The sequence below is a fragment of the Ornithodoros turicata genome, chromosome 1 (genome assembly GCF_037126465.1).
Source record: "Ornithodoros turicata isolate Travis chromosome 1, ASM3712646v1, whole genome shotgun sequence".
Taxonomy (NCBI): domain Eukaryota; kingdom Metazoa; phylum Arthropoda; class Arachnida; order Ixodida; family Argasidae; genus Ornithodoros; species Ornithodoros turicata.
The window spans coordinates 220,516,673-220,539,053 of NC_088201.1; the positions used below are offsets into that span (position 1 = coordinate 220,516,673).

Consider the following 22,381-nt stretch of genomic DNA (forward strand, 5'->3'; position numbering starts at 1 on the left):
AAAGAATTATACGGAGACGTGCAGACGTCACTCGCTTCATCACTCGCCCCTTCTTCGACTGATTAGAAAGCGACAAATGGCGAATACGGGTGGTGATTTGATGGCAACACGGCCCAGCGCTCGCGAATTGCTACCTTGGCGCCCGAGATGGATCACGTGACCCTTGTCACCCGAACATGAATGTCAGAAATCTAGCGGTTTTAGGAACTTGGATCATGATATGGGCACCGCATCCGCTCGTCTTTGGGTTTCGTCGCCCTCGCCGCCCTCGCAGTGCGGATGTGACTACACCGGATATCGTTGAGCAACTCCGTGCATGGACGTATCGAATCCAGCCGTATTAAGTGCTACCTTGAAAATTCCTGCGCTCGGAAAGCGCCACGGCCACATGCCTGGCACGTAATAACGACGTGAATTCGCGACAAACAGATAGCACACTGAAAATATTTTGTATGACAGCCCATTATGGCCAGCTTGTGCTCATAGATGCTCGACAACAAACAACCAATAGCGACCAACGTTCAACACTTGGGTTACTTGGTATTGGGTGAAACTGTTCATCCAAGCAGGGTCACAAGCCATGTCACGTGGGTACCTCTTAGGTAACTTTTCACCAAATTCTCCTTTTGAAGTTTCACGGTCCATATGCTTGGTGGCGTTGCAGCTCCAGTGACGATTAATTTCAACGATTATTTTAAGCATTATCCGTGCGATAAGGGATATTCGCTTTCCTTAATATATAACGGAATAGTATATAAAGGACGGAACGGCACAGATTAAGTCTATCTGCCACGTTTATTTCCAGGTTTCATTCTGCTATATTTAGCAGTTTCAGAGACATGAAGCTCCAAAGATAAGAAAATGCCAAATATGAAAAACTGTAGACTGACCCCCTTAACTTTGCCGATTTAACAACAAAAATAATATAACTGCTCAAAAGTTTGGGGTAATTTTATGGGCAGTGAACTGCATGCGTATTAGGGCATGATTGGCATTCTCCGGAAGACCCTGTCTGACTCGACGTGAAGGTACCTCGACAACTATTGCTCGTTTCCATGTTCACTACTGATAGTGGATTGTTGCACAGAGAGCAGCATAAGCTTCGTGTATGAATTTTTGTGGGCACTGGGTCTGCGTTATGGCAAACCGATTCCATGAGTCTGCGGAAGGTGAACCATACGCACGCTTACATTTTCCTCTCCATACTTCGCCAACTGGCTTACTCTACACTTCTCATGCCGAATTTTATCGATATCTTGATTACTCAAGTGAGCCAAGAGGCTTTTGTAAAATGTCCTGAACCCGGTACAGCTGAAAGAGAGCAATATCCGTAGATCGGAGGGAAGCTGGACGGTCCTTGCAAATTCCAACGACTGAACCTGCATGAAAAGACACAAGTCCAATGCAATCTACGTCAGTCATTCTTCCTGATAAGGGCATGCTTCCCTGTGAAACAAGTTTCATTTATAATCAATGATGCCCGCCGGTCACATTTGCAAAGAGATGCAAAAGCTGCCTGACCGCAGGTCTCTGCGGTGTTTTCTTCTCCGTCCACGGCGCTTCGAAGCAACCGGCGCGATTTCGCGCCTCAAATTTTTTCCAAATTTGCGACCTTGTCTCTCTTGAACGAGGTGTCCCATTTGAACGAAGTTTTTTTGCTGACAAAGTGGACGGTGCACGTTCCACCGTGGGATATTTATATGGTCAAAAGCATACGAAACAAAATCCCGAAAACGCAACAGAGAGCATTTTTACATTTGGCCTTCGGCATGACGGCACCCTCACTGAAAGCCCCCCCCCCCCAAAAAAAAAAAAAAAAAACGAAAAAGAAAGACAGGGGTCGGGATAGAAGTCCAATCTGTGTACCTGTGTTTGACCCCTGTGAGCGCTGCCTAATGGGAGTGCGAAAAAAAAAATTGCGCGCCCTGTGGGACCAAAATAAGGAAACATTTTATTGCATATCCTGAAAGAGCTATGTCTCAGCTATGTTAGTACAAAATATTGGAAAATTTAAAGATGTGCTTTTGGGTAAAAACTGCCGCGAAAATGATAATTTTCCTCTACCCTTCCGTGTTCACGGCATTGTTACGGGATAATGGCTAATGAAAAAGCAATGCGTTTAACGTCAAACGAAAGAGAAAATAATGATCTTTCGCGCCGGTTGCTTCGAAGCGCCTTGGACGGAGACGAAAATATCGCAGAGACTTGCGGTCAGGTACCTTTTGCATGTATTTGTGGGTGGGATAACATACATGTTTTCGAGAGAAATGAAAAATGTGACCGGCGGGCATCATTCGATTATAAATGCAACTACCCCCAAGGCATATATTACAGGGTGTCCAAGAAAATTCGATCAGGTTTTTATCACATAACTTTTTAATAAAAAGTCAGTTGCAGTATAGGATATGCTAAAGGGCACCATCAAACGTCCTAATTGACTTTAAATGATTAACTATTTAATTATAATGGCTACGAAGTTGTCCCAGTGAGAATATCTGGTCCCTTCGGTCACCTGCTACCGTAGCTGCTTTCAGAACAAAGATCCGTTGGATAGATGCACAAAAAATTCGTGAAGGAACACTTTTTTTCTATTTTTGTTCGAGAGACACGTCTTCGCTTCACTCCCGATGTGAGAGGGTGAAGGAGCACAGTGCTGCCTCAGAGACACTGTCAGTGGATGTGTACATCACTCTCTGGTGTCACTTCATCAGATTGTGTTCAGTTACAGTCTCAGTTATTGTGCATGCTTTGTAGTTGAAGCCTGTGAAGTGTTATTCCACGGAATACCAGTTCCCATACTGTCCGCCACGATGCCAGTCTGTCCTTCCTGTTGTATTTCCAACTTTTAATATACTCCCTTTTAATATACGGCTCTGAATAATCATAACCGCTTTCTTCAGAGTACATAGAGAGGACAGAGGACATATCACGATATGACATTACAATTATCTTGTGTAGAGTACCGTGATATTCCAAACTGGCTCGCGGCGGAAGAATCGGCTTATCTATAGCACATTAATGATCACCAGACACCACGTGGATGAAAAAAAAAAGCGTCGAAAAGCACAATGTTTCACAGCTACAGTTTTCACGTCACCTCCTCAACGGTGCACAAAATCTTGCACGGGCGTTGCAGCAGCTGCAGCACTTCCGTGAACTCGCCCTAGATGCATTCTTCCAATATAGGGTGTTCAAAATTAAGCTTTCACGAGCGTTACGCAAACAGAGTGATGACAGGAAGCCGGATGATAGCTTTACGCTACTTGTGTAATTATTGCTAACTTAATTAAAATATAAATAAAGGCTATAAATGCTAAATTAATAGCTTGCTAATTATGTAGCACCTGTTTCTTACTCAAGGAACAGAAAAATAACACCAGTTTTACTTTTGTTCGCCTATTGATAAAGTGCTAGTGAAAGCTTATTTCTGTGTAATATTCGAACGTACTGAAAAGACGTCCGTCAGGTCGAGTTGGGACGGAGCCCCAGTCGGAGGCATTCAATTATGTTGTAACACGATTTCAAAGCATCTACAGTATTCAAGTCGTAGTTACTTACAAAAGTTACTTGTTTTTGCAGATTGTCTAGATGCGTCCATAGTGATGGTCCGGTAAGACGACACTCTGGTTCGAATAGAGCAGCCTCTGTCTGAGTTGTTCTGATGAGAAGGGCGTCTAAGTCGACTTCCCTGCAAGATAACTAATTAATGCGCATAAGTACCCAATAATGTGCTGGTGGAAGTTGGAATGGGAATGGGGTTGGGAATGAAATTGCTAAAGCCCAGGTGGCTGTTAGTGCGTTCTTGCAGGCCCAAGCGGCGTCGTTCAACTTTACAATAACAGGAGAGGCCCCACGATCACGGTTGCTTTAATGCCAAAACTCAGGTGTCCAGTTACCCAGGGACTAACAACAAGAACATAGCACATAACGTAGACAACCCTTTCCTTGGGAAAATAACTGCAGAGGGCGCTACCTTCGTCACATACACAACAGTAGAGAGGGTTCAAGGGGCAGTGAAGCACACGTCCCTTCCTTGCTCTTTTTTGCCCGAGAAACAAGTGTGCTCAAGCACGAAACACGATCAGGCGAGAGCACAAGCAGGGGTTTTAAGAAGCACATCCCTCGCAAAAGCCCTCGACTTCCAAGAATTTGTTGATTTAGGTTTGCGTCATGATGTTATGGGCTTGACTAGGAAGGGGGGGTAGCGACGATCGCGTGGCTAGTGGGCGCAGACAGCTCCTACCTCACAATATGTTTGTATGTCATCATTGCTGAGTTTGCACAGATATCGTCGACCCTTAACTCGAATATGACGATTAACTGTGCCTCACTAAAGGAAGTTATTGTCACTGAAGCATTGAATCGTTGCTCAAACCGGGCCTATGTCACCTGTTGTCACAGCAATGGATGAGGAGGCCGCGCACGGCATTGCCGATTGGTTAGTTCTCAACGAGAACTTATGCTGCATAGCATGTCTATGCTGTTACTTTGTTACAACAAAATTTATTTCACTTGAAGAATAGACAGAGGTGGGGAAATTACTTTTATTTTGTAATGCATTACCATTACTCATTACTTGTATAACAAACTAATGCATTACATTACTCATTACTTTTTGGATATTAGTAATGCATTAGTAATGTCATTACTTTAACGAAGTAATGGCATTACTCTGGCATTACATTTACGTTTCAGGGCATAAACCTCAAAGGTGCTATGCATAAGTTTTTTCCTTGCTGTTTTTTTTGCTATAGGCAATAGCGTCCCGAGTATCCCCAAATCGGTGCCACTAAATCCCCGCAGAAGCGAGTCGGATAGGCAAAAGCTATAGATAAGATTTATTGCAGATGATGCCTTTCCTAGCATTATGGAGCCGGCGGATGAGGCCCAGTCTACAGTTCTGTTCTGGCGGAGAAACTTCCTCTGACAGCACAAGAGAAGCTAACACAGTACCATACCAAAACGGTGAATCCCTACAGCAATTGTTACGTATAGGCTATGTTTCTATTTCATTGATTTTCCTTTACTCCAAATGCGCACAAGAGAAAATCGGAGATATCATCATGTAGACACTTGTGACACACACCGCCGACTGTTGAAGTCTGCAGAATTCCCCAGGCTGCGCCTTTCTCTTTCCTTGTTGCCCTGTGCTCATTGTTAAAGATGAAATATGAAAGTCACTGAAAAGGTTAGCCAGCTGTAGGAGTCGAACCCACATCTTCTGGATTGCCGGTCCAGGGCTCTACCAAATGAACTAAGCTAACACGCCTTCTTAGCGACTTCCAGGGTGCGTCATCTGAAGGGACAAACCAGCCACTCTCTCTCACTCATCCTCTTTCACTCATACACACATTCATACGACGGGATCGACGCAGGCGGCAACTGTTGAACATGAAAGAACTGATGTTCTGAGGCTGGAATTCCAGCCTCAGAACATCAGTTCTTTCATGCTCATTGTTAAAGGCGGGTTGAAAACCTGGATGGTTCCCAATCTTCACGTGGCGCAATGAACATTGGACAAAAGTAATGAGTAATGCCACCCTGCATTACTCAGTCGAAATGTAATGCATTACCATTACTCATTACTTGCTGGCAAAACGTAATTCATTACCATTACTCATTACTCAAAAGTAATGCATTACCGGTAATGCATTACTTTGTAATGCATTACTCCCCACCTCTGAATAGAAACCAAGAACACAATATATGGTGCAACTACACCCTTCTGTACGTTGTACAGTTATTTTCATTAAGGGGTGATTTAACGCCGCATTGAAGCCTACTGCTAAGGAAATATATTGCCGGATAAAATGGCTGAAAATATATTTCTTTCTTTCTTTCTTTCTTCTATATATTTTTTATAATCTCCAAAAATGACTGTTGTGAGCCCAGCAATTCCTCAATTTTCAGGTCTAGTACCTTCGTTGTAACCATTAAGGCTATGCTATGGAAGTTTTTCGCCACACTTATTGCCTACGTGCTGCCGTACTGTTTCTTCTGTGGGTTTGCAGGTGTCCAGATGAAATATCGCAAAGTCGCCTCAGTTGCAAAACAGCACTTTTTCGACGCGTAACAGTTTTCTGGAAAACCAGAAGTTAAACATGAGTGATAATTGTTTTGCCAGTCTTTAAAAAATATTTCCATTCTCGTAAAACATCCGGGAACGTGGGTATGAAACTCTTACCATGAAGTTCAGCATACTCCGACGACCTATTTGGCCAATTTTCTCTCCCGATAATTGCTTAGTTATTTAGTCGCTTAGGTTTGAACGTAAGCGCAGCCTCTACGGCCGCGAGCGTCTCAGCGACAACGACATTGTTGCGAGTTGGTTCGGACCGTGACGCAGCGGACAAATCCATAGTCCATCCATATTTCAAGTGCTCTGCCGTGACAGTTTCTCCCAAGGGAAGTTGTATCATGTCGAAGATTACGGGAACGCGATGTTATGTTCCTGGAGCTCACCGGCGAAGGGAGAATGACAAAACGAAAATGGGAGGCCGCAATCACACCCGGCATCCTACTATGCATAAAGTGCTCCGCACATGTGATCCTCACATTTCAGAGAGTCTTCGCCTCGCCTCGGCTTCGCTTCAAAACGAAGTCGGCTAAGGGCTATGCCTACGTTGTTCCCGGGACAAATGGTAAGCGCATTCAGTTAGGTTAGAATGGAACGCAACAAAAGAAAATATAGTGGTATCGTGCACTAGCCTGCCGTGGTTGTGGTTCCTTCCAACTAGAATTATCTAGCAGTTCTATTGGCTGCCAAAAGTTTGCCCCGCGGAACGTCGACGGTAAAATTAGAGATTGAATAAACGTCGTACATGCTGTCTTGGTAGCCCTTGTAACTCCGTAAGCATGTTAAGAATCCACTGAGCATGTTTTACGAGGAGCAATATTTCGTCCCCCATCGCTGTTTGCTGTTTGTTTGCGCCTATTGAAGATGAACTATTAGCCCCTCTCATATGTTTCTTCTTCGAGTGCTTGTTTCAAACAACGCTTAGCAGTGTAAACAGCCACCGTTCATATGTATCATTTTCTCAATATAAAATACTATTACAGGGCCAGTCAAGCAGCATGACGGAGCCCGCGTCAAGTGGTGTGTTCAACAACACGTTCTATGTAGCAGTGGCATTAGCTGCCTCCCAGTACAGTATCAGTATTAGTAGACCCTCCAGTATTATTAATAAGTGTGTCTTCACTGTGTGGCAATGACATTTTCACTAATGACGAAATAAAGGTATCTCATGGCTCACACCAAATTCAAACTATTGGGTCCTGTACATACTGCTGATAGAGGTGATACCATGTCCTTGAATTACAGACGCAGGATGTGCACTGTCCACAAGTGGTGCTAGTGCACGTCCTGTCTCGCAGCACATTGTACCAACAACATTACCAGAAAATGGTATGTACGCGAATACTTATCTAGCTGTTTTGCTGGTGATAGAGGTGATAGTGTATTCATGAATTATACAAGCAGGAGGAGTGCCATCCACAAGTGGTAATGCATGTCCTGTTTCACAATACATAGCGACATTACAGTGATACATCTACTGTTGAGGACATTGTTAGCGAAAACCGCCTGTCAGTACTTCGCCGTCCCATATTAACTAGGTTATTGTGAAAATGTATTTTAAGGTGGATCATGTGCTGCGCGTGTTTATTATTCGAAACAAATAGTCTTGCAACACCTGACGAGATAAACCACGGTGTGCTGATTTTAGACAACCGTCTCCCCTACAGTACACAACATCCAGTGTTTGTGCAAGAGCTAACGATGAAAATACAGTTCACCTTTCCTCTGGACGTCATACAACGTTTTCAAGTATTCATCCAGGATGATCTACAACCCCCAAATCGTTGTTTCTATACCATACAGTGAGCCGATCTAGCTTCCTGTACACCTTGGTGCTACATAAGCTCCACAGAGAAGTGGTGCATAGGGAAACTCCTCTTCCAACTGCCACACTTGGCAAAAATGTCTGAAAACATGCATTTCTTGTGCTTCATATAACAGAGGGAAGAAATGTTATGCATGTTACTTAGATACACTTACTGGTCTAAAGTATACCAGGGTGCTGCTAATCCTGTAAATGATACACAAAAGTTGTTGATAGTTCAAAAGCAAGGTATAATGTGGTGTAGGGTCACGGTCTCCGCTGCACCTTTAGAATCAGCAAAACAATCAAATGGAGGCGGTCTCCACTTGAACAGCAGGACACCTCAGCATATCTGCATCTCGTGTATTTGTCGATACTGTGAAGTTTCCAATCAGGGTGTTTTTGTTGATTATTCGTTAGACATTTCTTATAAACAGGCCATGAGGTTAGATGCGGTTAGATGCAGACAGCCAGATGCGGTTTTGTCATCTGTCTTGTACAGGTAGGTCAATTTTCTATCTAAGAAATAGTATGCGAAAAAAGAAAGGGAGACAATCCTAGTTGAAAGGCAGTCGATCTTAAAACATAAGTTTGTCTTCCATCCTGCTATCTCGCTTTTGCCAAAAGCCACTTAGGAAGCTGATTCGCAAATTTTAGGTCATCAGCTATCTAGTTGGGACTATCATGCCCCAAAAGCGCCACCCAGTTTTTATTTTTTTTAGATTACGCATGAGTCCTCATTGGCGAGGTTCTGTCTCGCATAAAAGAAGCCTGGGGCTGTGGAAACTGGACCCCCACATTCAGTAGCATATGATGAAATTCCAACTTTGGCATTAGCTGCGCAAAATCATTAATCATGGTGTGTGAGCATTGGACCAGCTACTTGCCTCGTGCTTACCATCACGGCTGGTCATGGAATTGCATTCTGCACTCACGCGCCAGCAAAGCCGCCAAATTTGCTTCTCTTTTTCAAATGAGGCTACTTTGCGATTTTTCTCTAGGCTCCTGGAAACTCTAGAACCTCGAAGGTACAACATAGAGTACAGCAGCATATAGGCAGTAAGTCTAAAAAGGATAACAGCGTAGCTTTAATGGTTACGAAGATAAGAGGCCTGAACAGAGGCATGAAATGGTCATTCTGGAAGAATATTCAAGACAAACAAAACAAATATAAGGCTTTTTCAGCTATCTCTTTCGCCAGCGTACTTCCAGTGCGCTCAGCTTCAATATATATTGTAACAAAAATAGTAATAGGCTTAGTCAGGTGCTTGATCGCCCACTCTGTTCCGTCGAGCACTTTCGCAGAATGTTCGTGGAACAAAGTATACGTCTCGCATCATTGTACTAGCAACACAATTGATGGATTGATTGTGTGTAATAACTGTCCCCAATTCCCATTAGCTGACAATAAATGAATCCAGTGCTTATTCCGGTACGATTTTCGGTACCTATTTCACTTACGTAACAATGCGTCGCAGGTCTTCTTTGATGTCGTCACCAATTGTGGGTGTGTTGGTATAGAAATACGGTGTCACACCTATAATGTGGAGACCCCTTGTGTTCATCTGGTTTTGTTTTTCACGGAGTGCCTGTAAAATGTATGATAAGTTAGTAGCGTTTTAATTTTTTTTTTTCAAATTCAAACGCCGTGCCGGGCAAACGTTTCTGGAATTTTGACACCTCGTGAGGAAAACACACATCTTCGTTTTGACGGCTGCGTCCTAGGCATGACAATTGAATCGAATGATCCCACAGGCTATATCATGTGGGTCTTATGGTTGTCTTTCTAGTGAGACACCTGCAAGTTGGAACAAGACTCGTAAACTAACCCCTTTGTGCATGCTGTTCGTCCGTTAACGTCCATACCCGGGAGATAGCTACAGTTTTGTAGTGCTACTGAAGACTAACGAGACCAGACAACAACATGGCGGTGGAATTGCCAGGTCAGAGCGAGAGCTCGGGCTGAGCGAGGCAAGGCTATTTATTATTCGCGCCTTGATGTGATGGCGCTGGCAATGCCGCCACAGGGCCTCCCCCCTAGCCGAGCGCTGGAAGCTGGCGAATAGAAACGAGCTTGGGAGCCCAAGTGACTTGTCGGGGCGGTCTGAGTCGGGTAGACAGCCGAGGAGGCGACGGTGGGGGAAGAGTAGTTGGAGTAGTGAGCGGACAGCTTGCCGTGGAGGGTGAGTCGTAGAGTAGCTCCACGGAGAAGGAGGGCGGCAACGGTGGTACAGCGTCGACGTATGCCGGCTTAAGCCGTTCTAAGGCAACAGTGTCCTCGCGGCCGTTCAGCTGAATGGTGTAAAAGTTGGGTGAACGGCGCAGCACGAGGTGAGGGCCTGTGTAGGGCGGTTGCAGGGGCTTCCGTACAGCGTCACAGCGCACAAAGACGTGTGTGCAGGAGGCGAGGTCGGGATGCTGGAAGGCCGAGGACACACGCGAGGGCCGAGATGTTGCTGGACGAAGGGCGGCCATAGTATGGCGGAGCCGCGAAACGTAGTCAGCTGGTGAGAGAGCAGTGCTGCCTGGCAACGGGCAAATGAGATCTCCGGGGAGGCGTAGGGACGTGCCGTATACCAGCTCGGCGACGGTGCAGCCTATGTCAGGTTTGAAGGTGGAACGGATCCCCAGGAGCGCGAGCGGTATGACTTCTGGCCAGGGTGTTTCGGGAGCAGCCCGGAGGGCAACCTTGAGCTGTCGGTGGAAGCGCTCCACGAGGCCGTTTGACGCCGGGTGGTAGGCAGTCGTTCGAATCCGCTTGCAGCCCATAGTGTTGACGAGTCTAGAGAAGAGGGCGGACTCGAACTGGGGACCTCGGTCTGACGTGATGATAGACGGTACACCGAAGCGCGACACCCAGGTGTTCAAGAGGGCGGCTGCAACTGTGGATGCAGTGGCGTCGGGTACCGGTACAGCCTCGGGCCAACGGGTGAAGCGGTCAATGATGGTGAAGATGTAACGATAGCCGGATGATATTGGGAGTGGTCCCACCAAGTCGATGTGGATGTGAGCGAAGCGGCTGTCTGGCGCGGGAAACTGACAAGGATGGAGGCGGGTGTGCCTGTGAACCTTAGTCCGCTGACACGGAAGGCAGGCTTGAACCCGAAAAGTTCCGCGTGGCAAAGGCAGAATTTGACCACATGCTTGAACTTGGTATCATCAGGCCATCATCCAGTACGTGGGCTTCGCCGCTGCACATGGTGCCAAAGAAGACCGGGGACTGGCGCCCGTGCGGCGACTATCGCGCATTGAACAAAGCAACCATCCCCGACCGCTATCCCATCCCGCACATCTTGGACTTCTCAGCTCATCTGGAAGGCGCCACCACGTTCTCGAAAATAGATCTCGTCCGCGCTTACCATCAGATTCCTATGGCAGAGGAGGATATACCAAAAACCGCCATTACGACCCCATTTGGCCTGTTTGAGTTCCTTCGAATGCCCTTTGGCTTGCGGAACGCTGCCCAGACTTTTCAGAGGTTCATCGACAACATCATTCGCGGATTACCATTTGTCTACGCCTACATGGATGACCTCCTCGTCGCAAGCCGCTCCCCAACAGAGCACGAACATCATCTTCGGGCACTCTTTACCCGCTTACAACAGAGCGGCATCATTATCAACGCCGCTAAGAGCGAATTCGGAGTCGGAGAACTCGACTTCCTTGGCCACCATGTCAACAGCCAGGGCATCATGCCTTTACCATCCCGAGCCGCTGCCATTCAAGACTTCCCGCAGCCCGTTTCCGTGACCAACCTACGACAATTCTTGGGGCTGGTGAATTTTTATAGGCGCTTTGTGCCATCATGCGCAGCCAAACTGAGTCCTCTCGAGGCTCTGCTCTGCACCAAGCGCTCGAAACACTCTGTGCTGGTTTGGACCCCTGAAGCGGCAGCTGCCTTCCAGGCAATCAAACAGGCAATCGCTTCGTCGTCCCTTTTATTCCATCCTCAACACGACGCCCCAACGTCCATCATGGTCGATGCCTCCAGCACAGCTGTCGGCGCCGTCCTCCAACAACGTATCTCTGGCGCTTGGCGCCCTCTAGCATTCTTTTCACGCAAGATGAAGCCCCAGGAGACTCGCTACAGTGCCTTCGGTCGCGAGCTCCTGGCCATATATCTCACCGTCAAGCACTTTCGCCATTTCTTGGAGGGCCGACAATTCACTGTATTCACCGATCATAAGCCCCTCGTCTACGCATTTTCTTCATGCAGCACAAGCTACACCCCTCGTGAGACCCGCCACCTCGCATTCATCTCGGAGTTCACCACAGACGTTCAGCACATCAGTGGTGCAGATAATGTGGTGGCGGACGCTCTCAGTCGCGTCAACTTCATTGGGACAACCTGTCAGTCTTCGCTCCTCGACGCACTGGCCCAGGCCCAATCATCCGATCAAGAACTCTCATCTTTCAGAAGTGACCCGTCGTCTTCCTTAACCATAGAGGATGTCGACCTGCCAGGCGCTACACATCCTGTCGCGTGCGACACGTCACAAGGTCGACCCCGCCCATTTGTTCCGGCGGCACTTCGACGAGAAGTCTTCTCGACCTATCATTCATTGTCCCATCCTGGCATACGCGCAACACAAGAACTCATTTCTCGGCGCTACGTCTGGCCCTTCATGAACAAGGACATTAAGCACTGGGTTCAAGCCTGCATTCCGTGTCAGCGGACTAAGGTTCACAGGCACACCCGCCGCCATCCTTCTCAGTTTCCCGCGCCAGACAGCCGCTTCGCGCACATCCACATCGACTTGGTGGGACCACTCCCAATATCATCCGGCTATCGTTACATCTTCACCATCATTGACCGCTTCACCCGTTGGCCCGAGGCTGTACCGGTACCCGACGCCACTGCGTCCACAGTTGCAGCCGCCCTCTTGAACACCTGGGTGTCGCGCTTCGGTGTACCGTCTATCATCACGTCCGGGTCACCACTGTAGTGCTACTGAAGACTAACGAGACCAGACAACAACATGGCGGTGGAATTGCCAGGTCAGAGCGAGAGCTCGGGCTGAGCGAGGCAAGGCTATTTATTATTCGCGCCTTGATGTGATGGCGCTGGCAATGCCGCCACAGTTTTCTCAGTTTTTCTCAGCTACACAGTTAATTAATTAAGATGGACACACAGTTAATCACATCAAGTGTCCACGTGTGATGCGAAGGGCGTGCTATAATGATTTATTTGCTATTTGTTCGTACATAATAACTTCCTTACTCACCATAGATAAAAAATAATAATGCATATATACAGGGTGTACCGCGAGACGCTTCTAGCCATGGATTGATGAATGGAGCTCACTATTCCAATCAAAATCACGCGTGTGTACATGTGGGCAAAAATTTGATAGCCGCAAAACAGCGAAGGGCACTCCCTAATGCTAGTGAATTTTACTATAGGTAGTTTTTGTCTGTCGATACACCTGCAAGGCGTGAGCACAGCTTTGTGCATTCCGCAAAACCACCAGGGTATTTCAAACGTACGCAGTTACGACAGCCTACGTTTCCGGAACTTGCTCCATCCAAATACATCACCTCCTGTAGAAGCAGAAAACAAACCTCGGCACAATCAGATCGTTTACGTCTCTCAACGTGTCAGCTTCCAGCCCACCGATAACGACGGGCTGCGCGACATATTCGAGTAAAACTCTCTGGCTCTTCCGGTCACGATCATTGCGGAGCAATGGGCTCAAACCAACAACCTTGGCCCAACTTTCAAATTGATGGGGAATTTTTTTGAAGAGCAAAACCCAGAAATGAATTCCCCGTTCCCGTTAATTAGTTCCCCGTGTTTGTTCTCTGTGGTCTGCCATCGTGTGTTTTCGTGGTGATCAAGAGGGACTCTACCTTGTGTCGGGTAATTTGCGAATTCGATTATTCGAACTTAGTATGACACGCGAATTCAAAGCGTCTCTAGGACTTCAAAGCACTGCCATAATTTGTAGAAGTAAAAACTATTTTTACGAATTTAACAACGCCCTCTCGTGGAACACCCTGTACAAGCCTCGTAGAATAATATACAGGGACTGAACTGGCAAACCAAGCGTGCAAAAGATCTTGTATACTGTTGTTCAACCTCTTCTTTTCGTCGTGCCGATTTGTCGAGATGATAATCATTCTGCTTTCAATTCGTTCTCTTCCTGTTTACCTCAAGCGGTTTCTCTGCGTTCGGTGTGCACATCAGGTAAAACTAACACTAGAAGATACAGCCGGTCACATGGAAAGAAAGGAAGACAACAACCCAACAAAAGGCGTGTGCTCCAATTCGTGTTCCTCTTCCGTAAAACTGCATGCCAAAAAAATAATCTGTCACTTGCCTTGAAGTAGTTAATTAAATGTGTTATAGCTTCTTCAGTGTGCAGACCAAGTCGCAGGTTAAGCATCCCATAATGGCGAAAATTGTGTCCCTCGAACCACTGAAGATCCTTTGTTCCATCAGCACTCGCCAACTTGTCAAGCGATTGGCTGTCTGTTATTTGTCTGTGAAATGAAGAAAATATCTTTAAGAAAACCTTACACATGGCCACACTAATCACGGCACAGCTGTTGAGCGGCCAGTGAAGTGACACCAAACGTTATTTTGTTCGCTTGTGCGCTGCAGCGTATTCGGCAGGTGATATGAGCTGCTGTACGATCAGTCGCAAGTGACCTACAGAGTGCATGCTACATTTCTTTAGTCAGGAGAGTCAAACCTTGTTACTCCCATATAATATTTGCAGGGCCCCGTGTCATAATGTATTGTTTCCACTGCTGTCTATTCTGTGACCTTTATATAGCTGACTCAGCATTTTTTTGTTTCTTTTTGGTATTTCTTCACTTAGCAGAACCATAATGTGATGGACCGCACGTTTAAATAGAACGACCTGTCGGCCTGGAACCTGACAGTCTCATTGCTGTTACCACCACGCGTGCGAATATATATTCGTATTTTTGCGTCATGATTAATTGCTGGAAATTTAAGGTAAATGTGAAACACTCATAAATGAGACTGTCCGGGGAATGACGCATACCGAGAAGCGATCAGGGCCAAAGCCTTTGTGTACGAGGCAGTCTCGCTCCGTCTGACTATCTCTATCTACTTGGGCCAACTTTTAGGTTGGTTGAGGTTGGTGGTTCATGGGAATCGGACAGAAACTTGAGGTTGGTTTAGGGAAGCATTGCCCCGTGACTGGATCACATGACCTCCCATGACATGTGCCGAAGTTATGGCACGAAAAAATTCAGTGTCGCTTTTGCGACACATAAGGGAAATGCGTTTGCATTCAACGCTTTTCCGGACTATACTTGGCTTTTGGGTGTCCACTTCCTCTTCATGCTCGGGTATGCACTTCGGATCCAACTCGAACCAGCTCAGACTTCCAGTTGTCTTCTTATGGTCTATACATGACTTCCGGTCCACGTTCCGGTGACGCAATTATTATATGTGAGTCTTAATTAACCTTTCAACTTACTTTCAACTACCCTTTAATTGCCCTTGGATTACCCTTTGGTAAAGTAAGCTCAGGTTACCTGAGGTAATCTTGAAATTTCATTTAGTTCCCGTCAATTACGTTTACTTATTTCCATTACTCTTGATGTTAATGGTGACCATTACTCTTGATGTTAATGATGACCCACTTCCAAATTGACGTTTGGATTAAGGCCACACGTGGCTAGTTCCATCTCAAATCGAACAATCCGGTACACTTGGTGTCTCGAATGAACGGGAAAAAAAATATATGTAGAAGCCATCGGTGAGTTAGGAGAAATAAACGCTTTCGGAATTATCTGCGCTGCGCGGTTCGGGAAATAGGAGAGGAGGAAAAAACTGCCTCTCGGAAGACAATGTCGTCGCGTGCAGGTTTGAGCGTTTCCTACAAGGCTGTTTATTGTTGTATTGTACAAATTTCTGGATCTGGCTTTAGACCACCTAGGGCACAATAGGCTCCTGGGTTGGCAGTGCTGTGTCAGTTTTTGTTTGTCTGCAAAAAAATATCAAATTTGACTCAAAGCCTCGAAAAGCACTATGTTCACTGCAACTTTGCAGGCGATGTAAAAGACGAATAAGATCGAATTTTATGCCGTTTAATTTGTCATTCATGGGGCTATCGAATTATATATAATTTGTTACTCTACTCTGTCAGGTACCTAAGCGATACCTCTTTAAGTAGCACCATACCACCGAAAAATAACCAATTTTGGAAGCCTTTATCTAAAAAACTCCACCAAAAACTTGCCTCGAAAATTTTATATGTTGAAGGTAGACTATGCACAGAAGCAAAATCAAAAGTCGGACTTGATCGGTAGGCGCACTGTGAATTTTTTTCTACCCCTATACGGGGAGCGCATTCAAGTGGTGGCACCGTGTCCCGCGTGTTGCAAAATCGAATTTTCCAAAGGGACTTTCAACTTCTATCTTCACATGAAAGTAATTGCTACAGTTTGAAGCCGTTCTGAGCGTTTATGTTCATAACAGTGTTGTAATCGCTGAATGTAGATTGTGGAGAAACCAGGTGTGCTAGCACTTTTTTTGTGGGATGTTGGCGAAATTGCTATAAATAATTCTGGCCTAAACGATAACACTTCGATGACTATCACCCATCGCCGTGTTGAGTGTGTTGTGATGTCACTATCCGACATACCGACGACTGTCAGTCGCGTTTCAGTCAGTCTCTCACTGCGCTCCTATTTCAATGACGGTCGCACATGATCAAATTGTGTTTCAGAATGGCAGCAGCTTACCCCCATCATTGCTCGTTAATTGTACTCTTCAAATGTCGGTCAATGTCTTAAGGTCACTTACAGAAGAATCATGTTAATGCCGCATTTCGTGATGATACAAGAACCTCCTGGATTAGTGTTAGTGAAGTTCTCTACTATCGCCAATCTTGTAAGAGTTCCATGTGGAAATCTGTGCCGGTAGATGAGCAACAAGACGTCACATAATCCATCTGGCACCACGACGGCGTAGTTCTTCAAAACACACACGAACAGCCGTTCAACTGAAAGGAATGACAGGTAATTATTTCACTTATATACGACTGCATATGAACATACGGCAGCGTCGGGTTATTCCGCATTTAATGCCCACGCCGTAGGAAGCCTGTGCGCCACTCATTTATCGATTTCCAGCACGGTCAAAATGCCGATCCGTGCGGACAAAATGTAATTTTATTACAAAATGCTATTTATTACATGCGCCGGTAATACGCAAGGGCGTGTAATCCGCTACGTCGTTTGGTAGCTATATGTCAGCGTCATGTCACAAAATCAACTCTAGTAGACATCGAACCTACAGCAGCGCGGCAGACAGTGTTGAACCCTCATGTGTAAGAAATCATCAGATACTATCAAAGGTATCAGTCCCCCCGAGGTTGGAATTCTTAAAGTTCACGAAATTGGGAATGTTCCTGTGGGAATGAACGTGCTTGCAGAAATTCAACGGCGCATGTGTTCCGAATTTTCCCCTTCGCACAAGATCTGGAGTAAGATGGGTCCTTAGCGGTGTGTTCCTTGTCACTTGGCTGGACTGACCACACAGTGTGCGACTGGGAGAGCCACAACACGAGCCCGCGGCATGCACGAACATGTTACAACAGAGGCACTGCAAGGGGTTTGGAATGTATGGGCGCACTACAGCTGAGGGATAACCGACTTTTCGGGGACAGCAGGGAGATCAAAAGAGAGGATGATAGTCGTGTCGGGATGCACTGGTTCTTCCCTATCTTTATTTTAGGCACGTCTATCACTTCCTGAAAATCTTCCAAGAATTTCTGCAACTGGCAAGTCAATGGGTTTAGACGCACTGATGACGCCTCGGCTGTTTAGTGTTTTATGGGAACAGTACGTTTCTAAGGTGCACATCAGTAACAAGTCACCAGTTTGCACGCAACCACCTTCTCAGTGAAGAATGATCACATCTTACCCAATTTTATACTGCCTTTGTACTTTACTGCCTTTTTACTTTGTACTTTTGTAATATACTACTCGAATTGTAAACTTCAGGTCAGGGGCGTTTTCTACCCTTGACCATTAGAAACAACCCTTTACCCTCATACTGCTTTGTTAAATGAACGCTCCAGTCAGCCAGTTTACTTCCATATTAGAATGTCTTAGAGTTTTCTAGAAAACCTGTCGACCGGCGCCTGACCAAGACCCCGACGCTTCAACGTTTCTACAGTTCGCCTTACATCCCCTCGACAAGGATGAAACCACGGGACTGGGGTCTTGGGTCCGTGGTGGCGCCACCCACAGCAGATTCGCGTACACTGATAACCCCTACGGGGTCTCTAGGTATGCGCTGGTCGCCAGGTTCGGGGGTAGCAGACCTACTGTTTATCACCCGGCAATATGGTACACGATGCGTATAGGAGGATTTTCAGAACACGAGAAATGACTGCATTCTCTTGCCCTTGTTCCTTCCACAAGGATGCAAGCTTTGTGATCCCGGTAGGGCATATTGGAATCAACTCTCCAAATATTTGGTGTTACCTTGGCAAGTAAAAGACTGGGACAGAAGTATAATCAGGCTACCTTGCTATGAATAAATCTGTGATTCACATTGCAGCTCATTACAAAAGACAGAGCATAAAAAGTAACAGCAGAGTACAGGGTTGACACCACAATCATCCTCTGCACTTTTTTTGTCAGCTTGACTTGTGTCTTGCTTTGGCCTCTCACAAATTAGTATAAACCCTTTTTGGCCTCGAGGGTCTTACAACGGCTTTGTGTTGTATCGCGATATCGATGCTCCTTACGTCAGGAAAATGCAGCGAAATACCGCTACCGATAACGAGGTGCCGCTACGGGTACTGAAAAAATGTATGGCTCTGCATTACGCAATATTTGTTTAATTACACGAATTAAGCAACGTGTTTTTTCTATATGTCCCGGTGGCGCCGCGAAGCAACCGTGTCTATGACCGGCGTACAGGTGTCGTAGTTCGCACTTTCATGGTTTTGAAAAGAAAACTTTGGGTTTAAATAATGACTGGCTCCAGTCCCGCTGCAGCACCTTCTGCGAACAGATATAAGAAATACTAGTGGGAGAAAATTCGAATTACACTGCAGACAGCTCCCACTTCTTGTGATGTCGACGGAGATGAAGGTACACATCGCGCGGTTCACAAGCACATTTTTGTTAATTACAGATTCCTAAATAAAAACCTATGATGGCACAACAGATGTCATTTTCGCACGCGGATTATGTGGGCCGTGAATCTCGCTTGTCTTCTACACCTGTTAATGCAGAGTATTCTTTAGGTTCTAACTCTCAAAATATGTTACGAGTTACCACGCCGACAGTAAGCACTCATTCACAATCGCACCCGACTGCCTGCTACTTTCCCTTTGAGCTCGCTAGTTCCATGTGCCCTCCAGTCCACAAGTCGCAAGCAAAGTAAAGTTGACTACGATTCTGACAGGAAGCGCCAAATAAATCTCTTGTATGTTCCTTTCTCCTGAGCTACAAGTGTCGTTGCACGCATCGAAGCGTCCACAGTGTTCCGGCGGCAGAGATGGAACGACTCAACACGTGCAAACTGAACGTTTATCGATGAGACATGCGATTTGGTCGAAAATGCCACAGAAAACAAGACTGTCATGACATCCTCCAATCTCCACTCACTGAACGGCATAGACCACACATAGGGGCTGATCCAGTCTCCCACAATCTGTTCAGTTCGGCCTGACTGTCATTGCATCAGTAAACTGTGTTATCGAAATGCCGTATTCCTGAATCACTGTCTGAAACGTGGCATGATCAACACTGACCAATTAATGATTTCGAATCAACCAGCCAGAGCAAGACGACAGATCAATGGTATGGGGAATTGAGTTTACGACAGCAACGCAGACCGTTTAACAGTGAGTGAAATAACGATTCCCATTCAGATTAAGAAAGCTTCACGGTAAACAACGTCTGCATCACGGAAAATGTGGTGGCAACTATGTCTTTATCGCTGTAGAATACCAAGGCCCGGTGCTACCAAGAAGCAGATAAACTGGTGATGTGATACCATTTGTCGATCACACAAAACGAGAGAGAGAGAGATGCCGATGATCATCGCGGGGGTGTTTCAACGTGAACATTTCAAACCCTGCAAAATTACTGGTTCCCGCAATACATGAAGCACGCCCTCAGTGTAATGCTAAACACAACAGGCGTTGTGCCAACAACATGACATGGCTTTGTCTTCAAGATCGTCTATACTAGGGAAGTCGCCGTACACACTTCCAAGTATGTATCATACTTCACTTTGTACAGACCGTTAGTATCGATACTCGGAATCAACCACGAAGACAACAACAACACCGACAGCATGGATGAGTAAGGCCTTTACTCAAAAATTGCTTCCTTGTATTTACAGTCAGCTGCGTCGTGAGTTTCGATGTGGCTATCTCGCACAGTAAGAAAATCGGGCCTCTGCTTGTACGTGACCCCGCTAATGTGACGAGTGACGCGTCAACTGTGTTGGAGAATCAAAATCAACATACCTATGTGAGGCACGGGATGCGACGATGCTTTGGCGGTCGTAGCGCTTGGAGCCGCCGGGCTCTTCGATGCCTTGGTAGAAGCAGTGGATCGTGTGGAGGCTGTTGAAGATCCAGAAGAAGACGTGAAGAGTGTGGATTCTTTGCCGGGAGATTTGAGGAAGATGTACCAAAGGACTGAAATAATTAAGAAAGGACCTCTGACGCGAAAACAGGGAAATAAAATAGCACAAACAGCCTATGGTTTCTGGAGCCAAGCTTAATGGATGTCCATTAACAACTAACGTACCACTGACGTACAGAGTGCGGTTCACAAACCTACCATGCCAGTACAACAGGTCAGACAGTGGGTGAGTTCTCGACTGGGCGACGATATCCGATATCACTGATATAAATTGTTCCCGTTAGCCCGCTGCCAAATATCATGAGACAGCACGTGAAATCAGTTTGGCGTGAAATACGTAAGCTTGGTTTGAGGCTCGTCACAAGGAAAGGCATGAGTTTAACGCTTGTTGTGGTCTATCGACATGTTGTAGATGTGGCCGCTGGTTCGACTGGACTGCTGGATGTACACCCTTCCGTATCCGTAAACTCTGATAGGCAGTATGGAGCTTTACTGAATAGATTTCATTTAAAGGGTTCGGGAACGCTTTCTTAAGATTCAATTTCCCTAGCGCTTCTCAGTTTGGTTTCTTGATGTGCTATTCACAACGCAATACGATCTAAGTTTTTAGCGATTTACCGAGCTTTTTAGTGATCCTCAGTGAAACGTGTTTTTAGCAAAGACGATTCAATGACGTTCGCTAAGTAACAAGATAGTCACGGCACGTTGTCAAGAAGCAACCATGTTTACCAGTACGACGGGACACGACAACTGGCATCATCAACAAACAAACAACAAACAAACAAACAAACAAACGACATCAACAAACTGGCTATATTCTTCCTGAACCTTATTAGTCACTTCTCTATCGGTGGCGACTTCCTCAAGCCCCCAAATCTCCTTGAGGCAGTATGATGGACACTCTTTCAGTATTGTACAAGATTTGAACTTCACTTATACGTTGTTCCATTCTCCAGAATCCTCCGAGAACCCCTATAGGGGGCGGGCGTCAAGACATGTATAAACAGCGTTTTCCTACATAAAATTTGTTATATGTAAGCTTAGAGGTAGACTTCGCCCCCTAGAGATAAAGGTAATTAACAATAAGAGGTAAGGGTACTTGAACGTAATTAGAGGCTATTAAATGCAATAAAAGCAAGACAGTTTAGTTTGAGGCTAATGAATATAAGATATATGTAATTAAGAGTGATTAAATTATATTAAGGATCACTGAAGCTAACCCCAGGTTACCTCAGGTAATTAAATGTAATTAACCTCAATTAAATTGGAATGGAGAGCAATTAAAGCAAGTAAACAAAATTTAAGGGGAAGGGTAATTACAGGCAAAGTGAAAGTAATTGAGGCTAATGAAAGGTTAATTAAATGGTCTCGCACTTTGCAATGTAAAGTGTTGAACCAAAAATCAAGTATAGACCGGAGGTGATCAATCGGGAATCAAGTCAAGTATGGACGGGAAAATACGCTTAATGCTAAGGCATTTCCCTTCCATTTACCGCAAAATCGCCACAGATTTGTTTTTAATCAGGGTGTTTTTATTTGGGCATGTCTAGTTGTTTTATGTCCTTGTTCCGTGGCAAACCCTTGTAATCTTATCTAGCCTAACGGGAGAAAATCATGCATAATATCAAGTGATGGGTTCCAGTTGACACGGTTCGACGCAAATCGCATTATTAACGATTAGGTAATACCCCTGTTACACTAGTAGTCTTCAATGATCATTGAAACCAACGGCCATTGAACATGCACGCAGCTATACTTGCGTGAAACGCGTCCACTTTTAAAGCAGCATTGAATCCAATCGTCTGATTAATTTACACAGTACCCGCTTGGTGGCGCTACACACAAGTTCAGAGGTCGTTGATTTCTATGGTTATCCCAACTATTATCACTAACAAGCTCACGTC

General features: G+C 45.7%; 1 protein-coding gene and 1 long non-coding RNA gene across 2 annotated transcripts; both read right to left on the minus strand.

The window, feature by feature from the left end:
* Positions 1-1,127: 1,127 nt before the first annotated feature.
* On the minus strand, positions 1,128-9,443 carry LOC135376771 (uncharacterized). The gene is made up of 3 exons (XR_010417842.1): positions 9,342-9,443; positions 3,559-3,688; positions 1,128-1,379 (listed from the first exon to the last, which is right to left on the minus strand). It is a non-coding gene; the product is annotated as an uncharacterized LOC135376771 (long non-coding RNA).
* Positions 9,444-9,917: 474 nt separating this feature from the next.
* Positions 9,918-10,649, minus strand: LOC135394879 (uncharacterized). Its single transcript, XM_064625924.1, has one exon. It carries the CDS (start codon positions 10,647-10,649, stop codon positions 9,918-9,920), a length of 732 nt encoding a protein of 243 aa, XP_064481994.1.
* Positions 10,650-22,381: the final 11,732 nt, after the last annotated feature.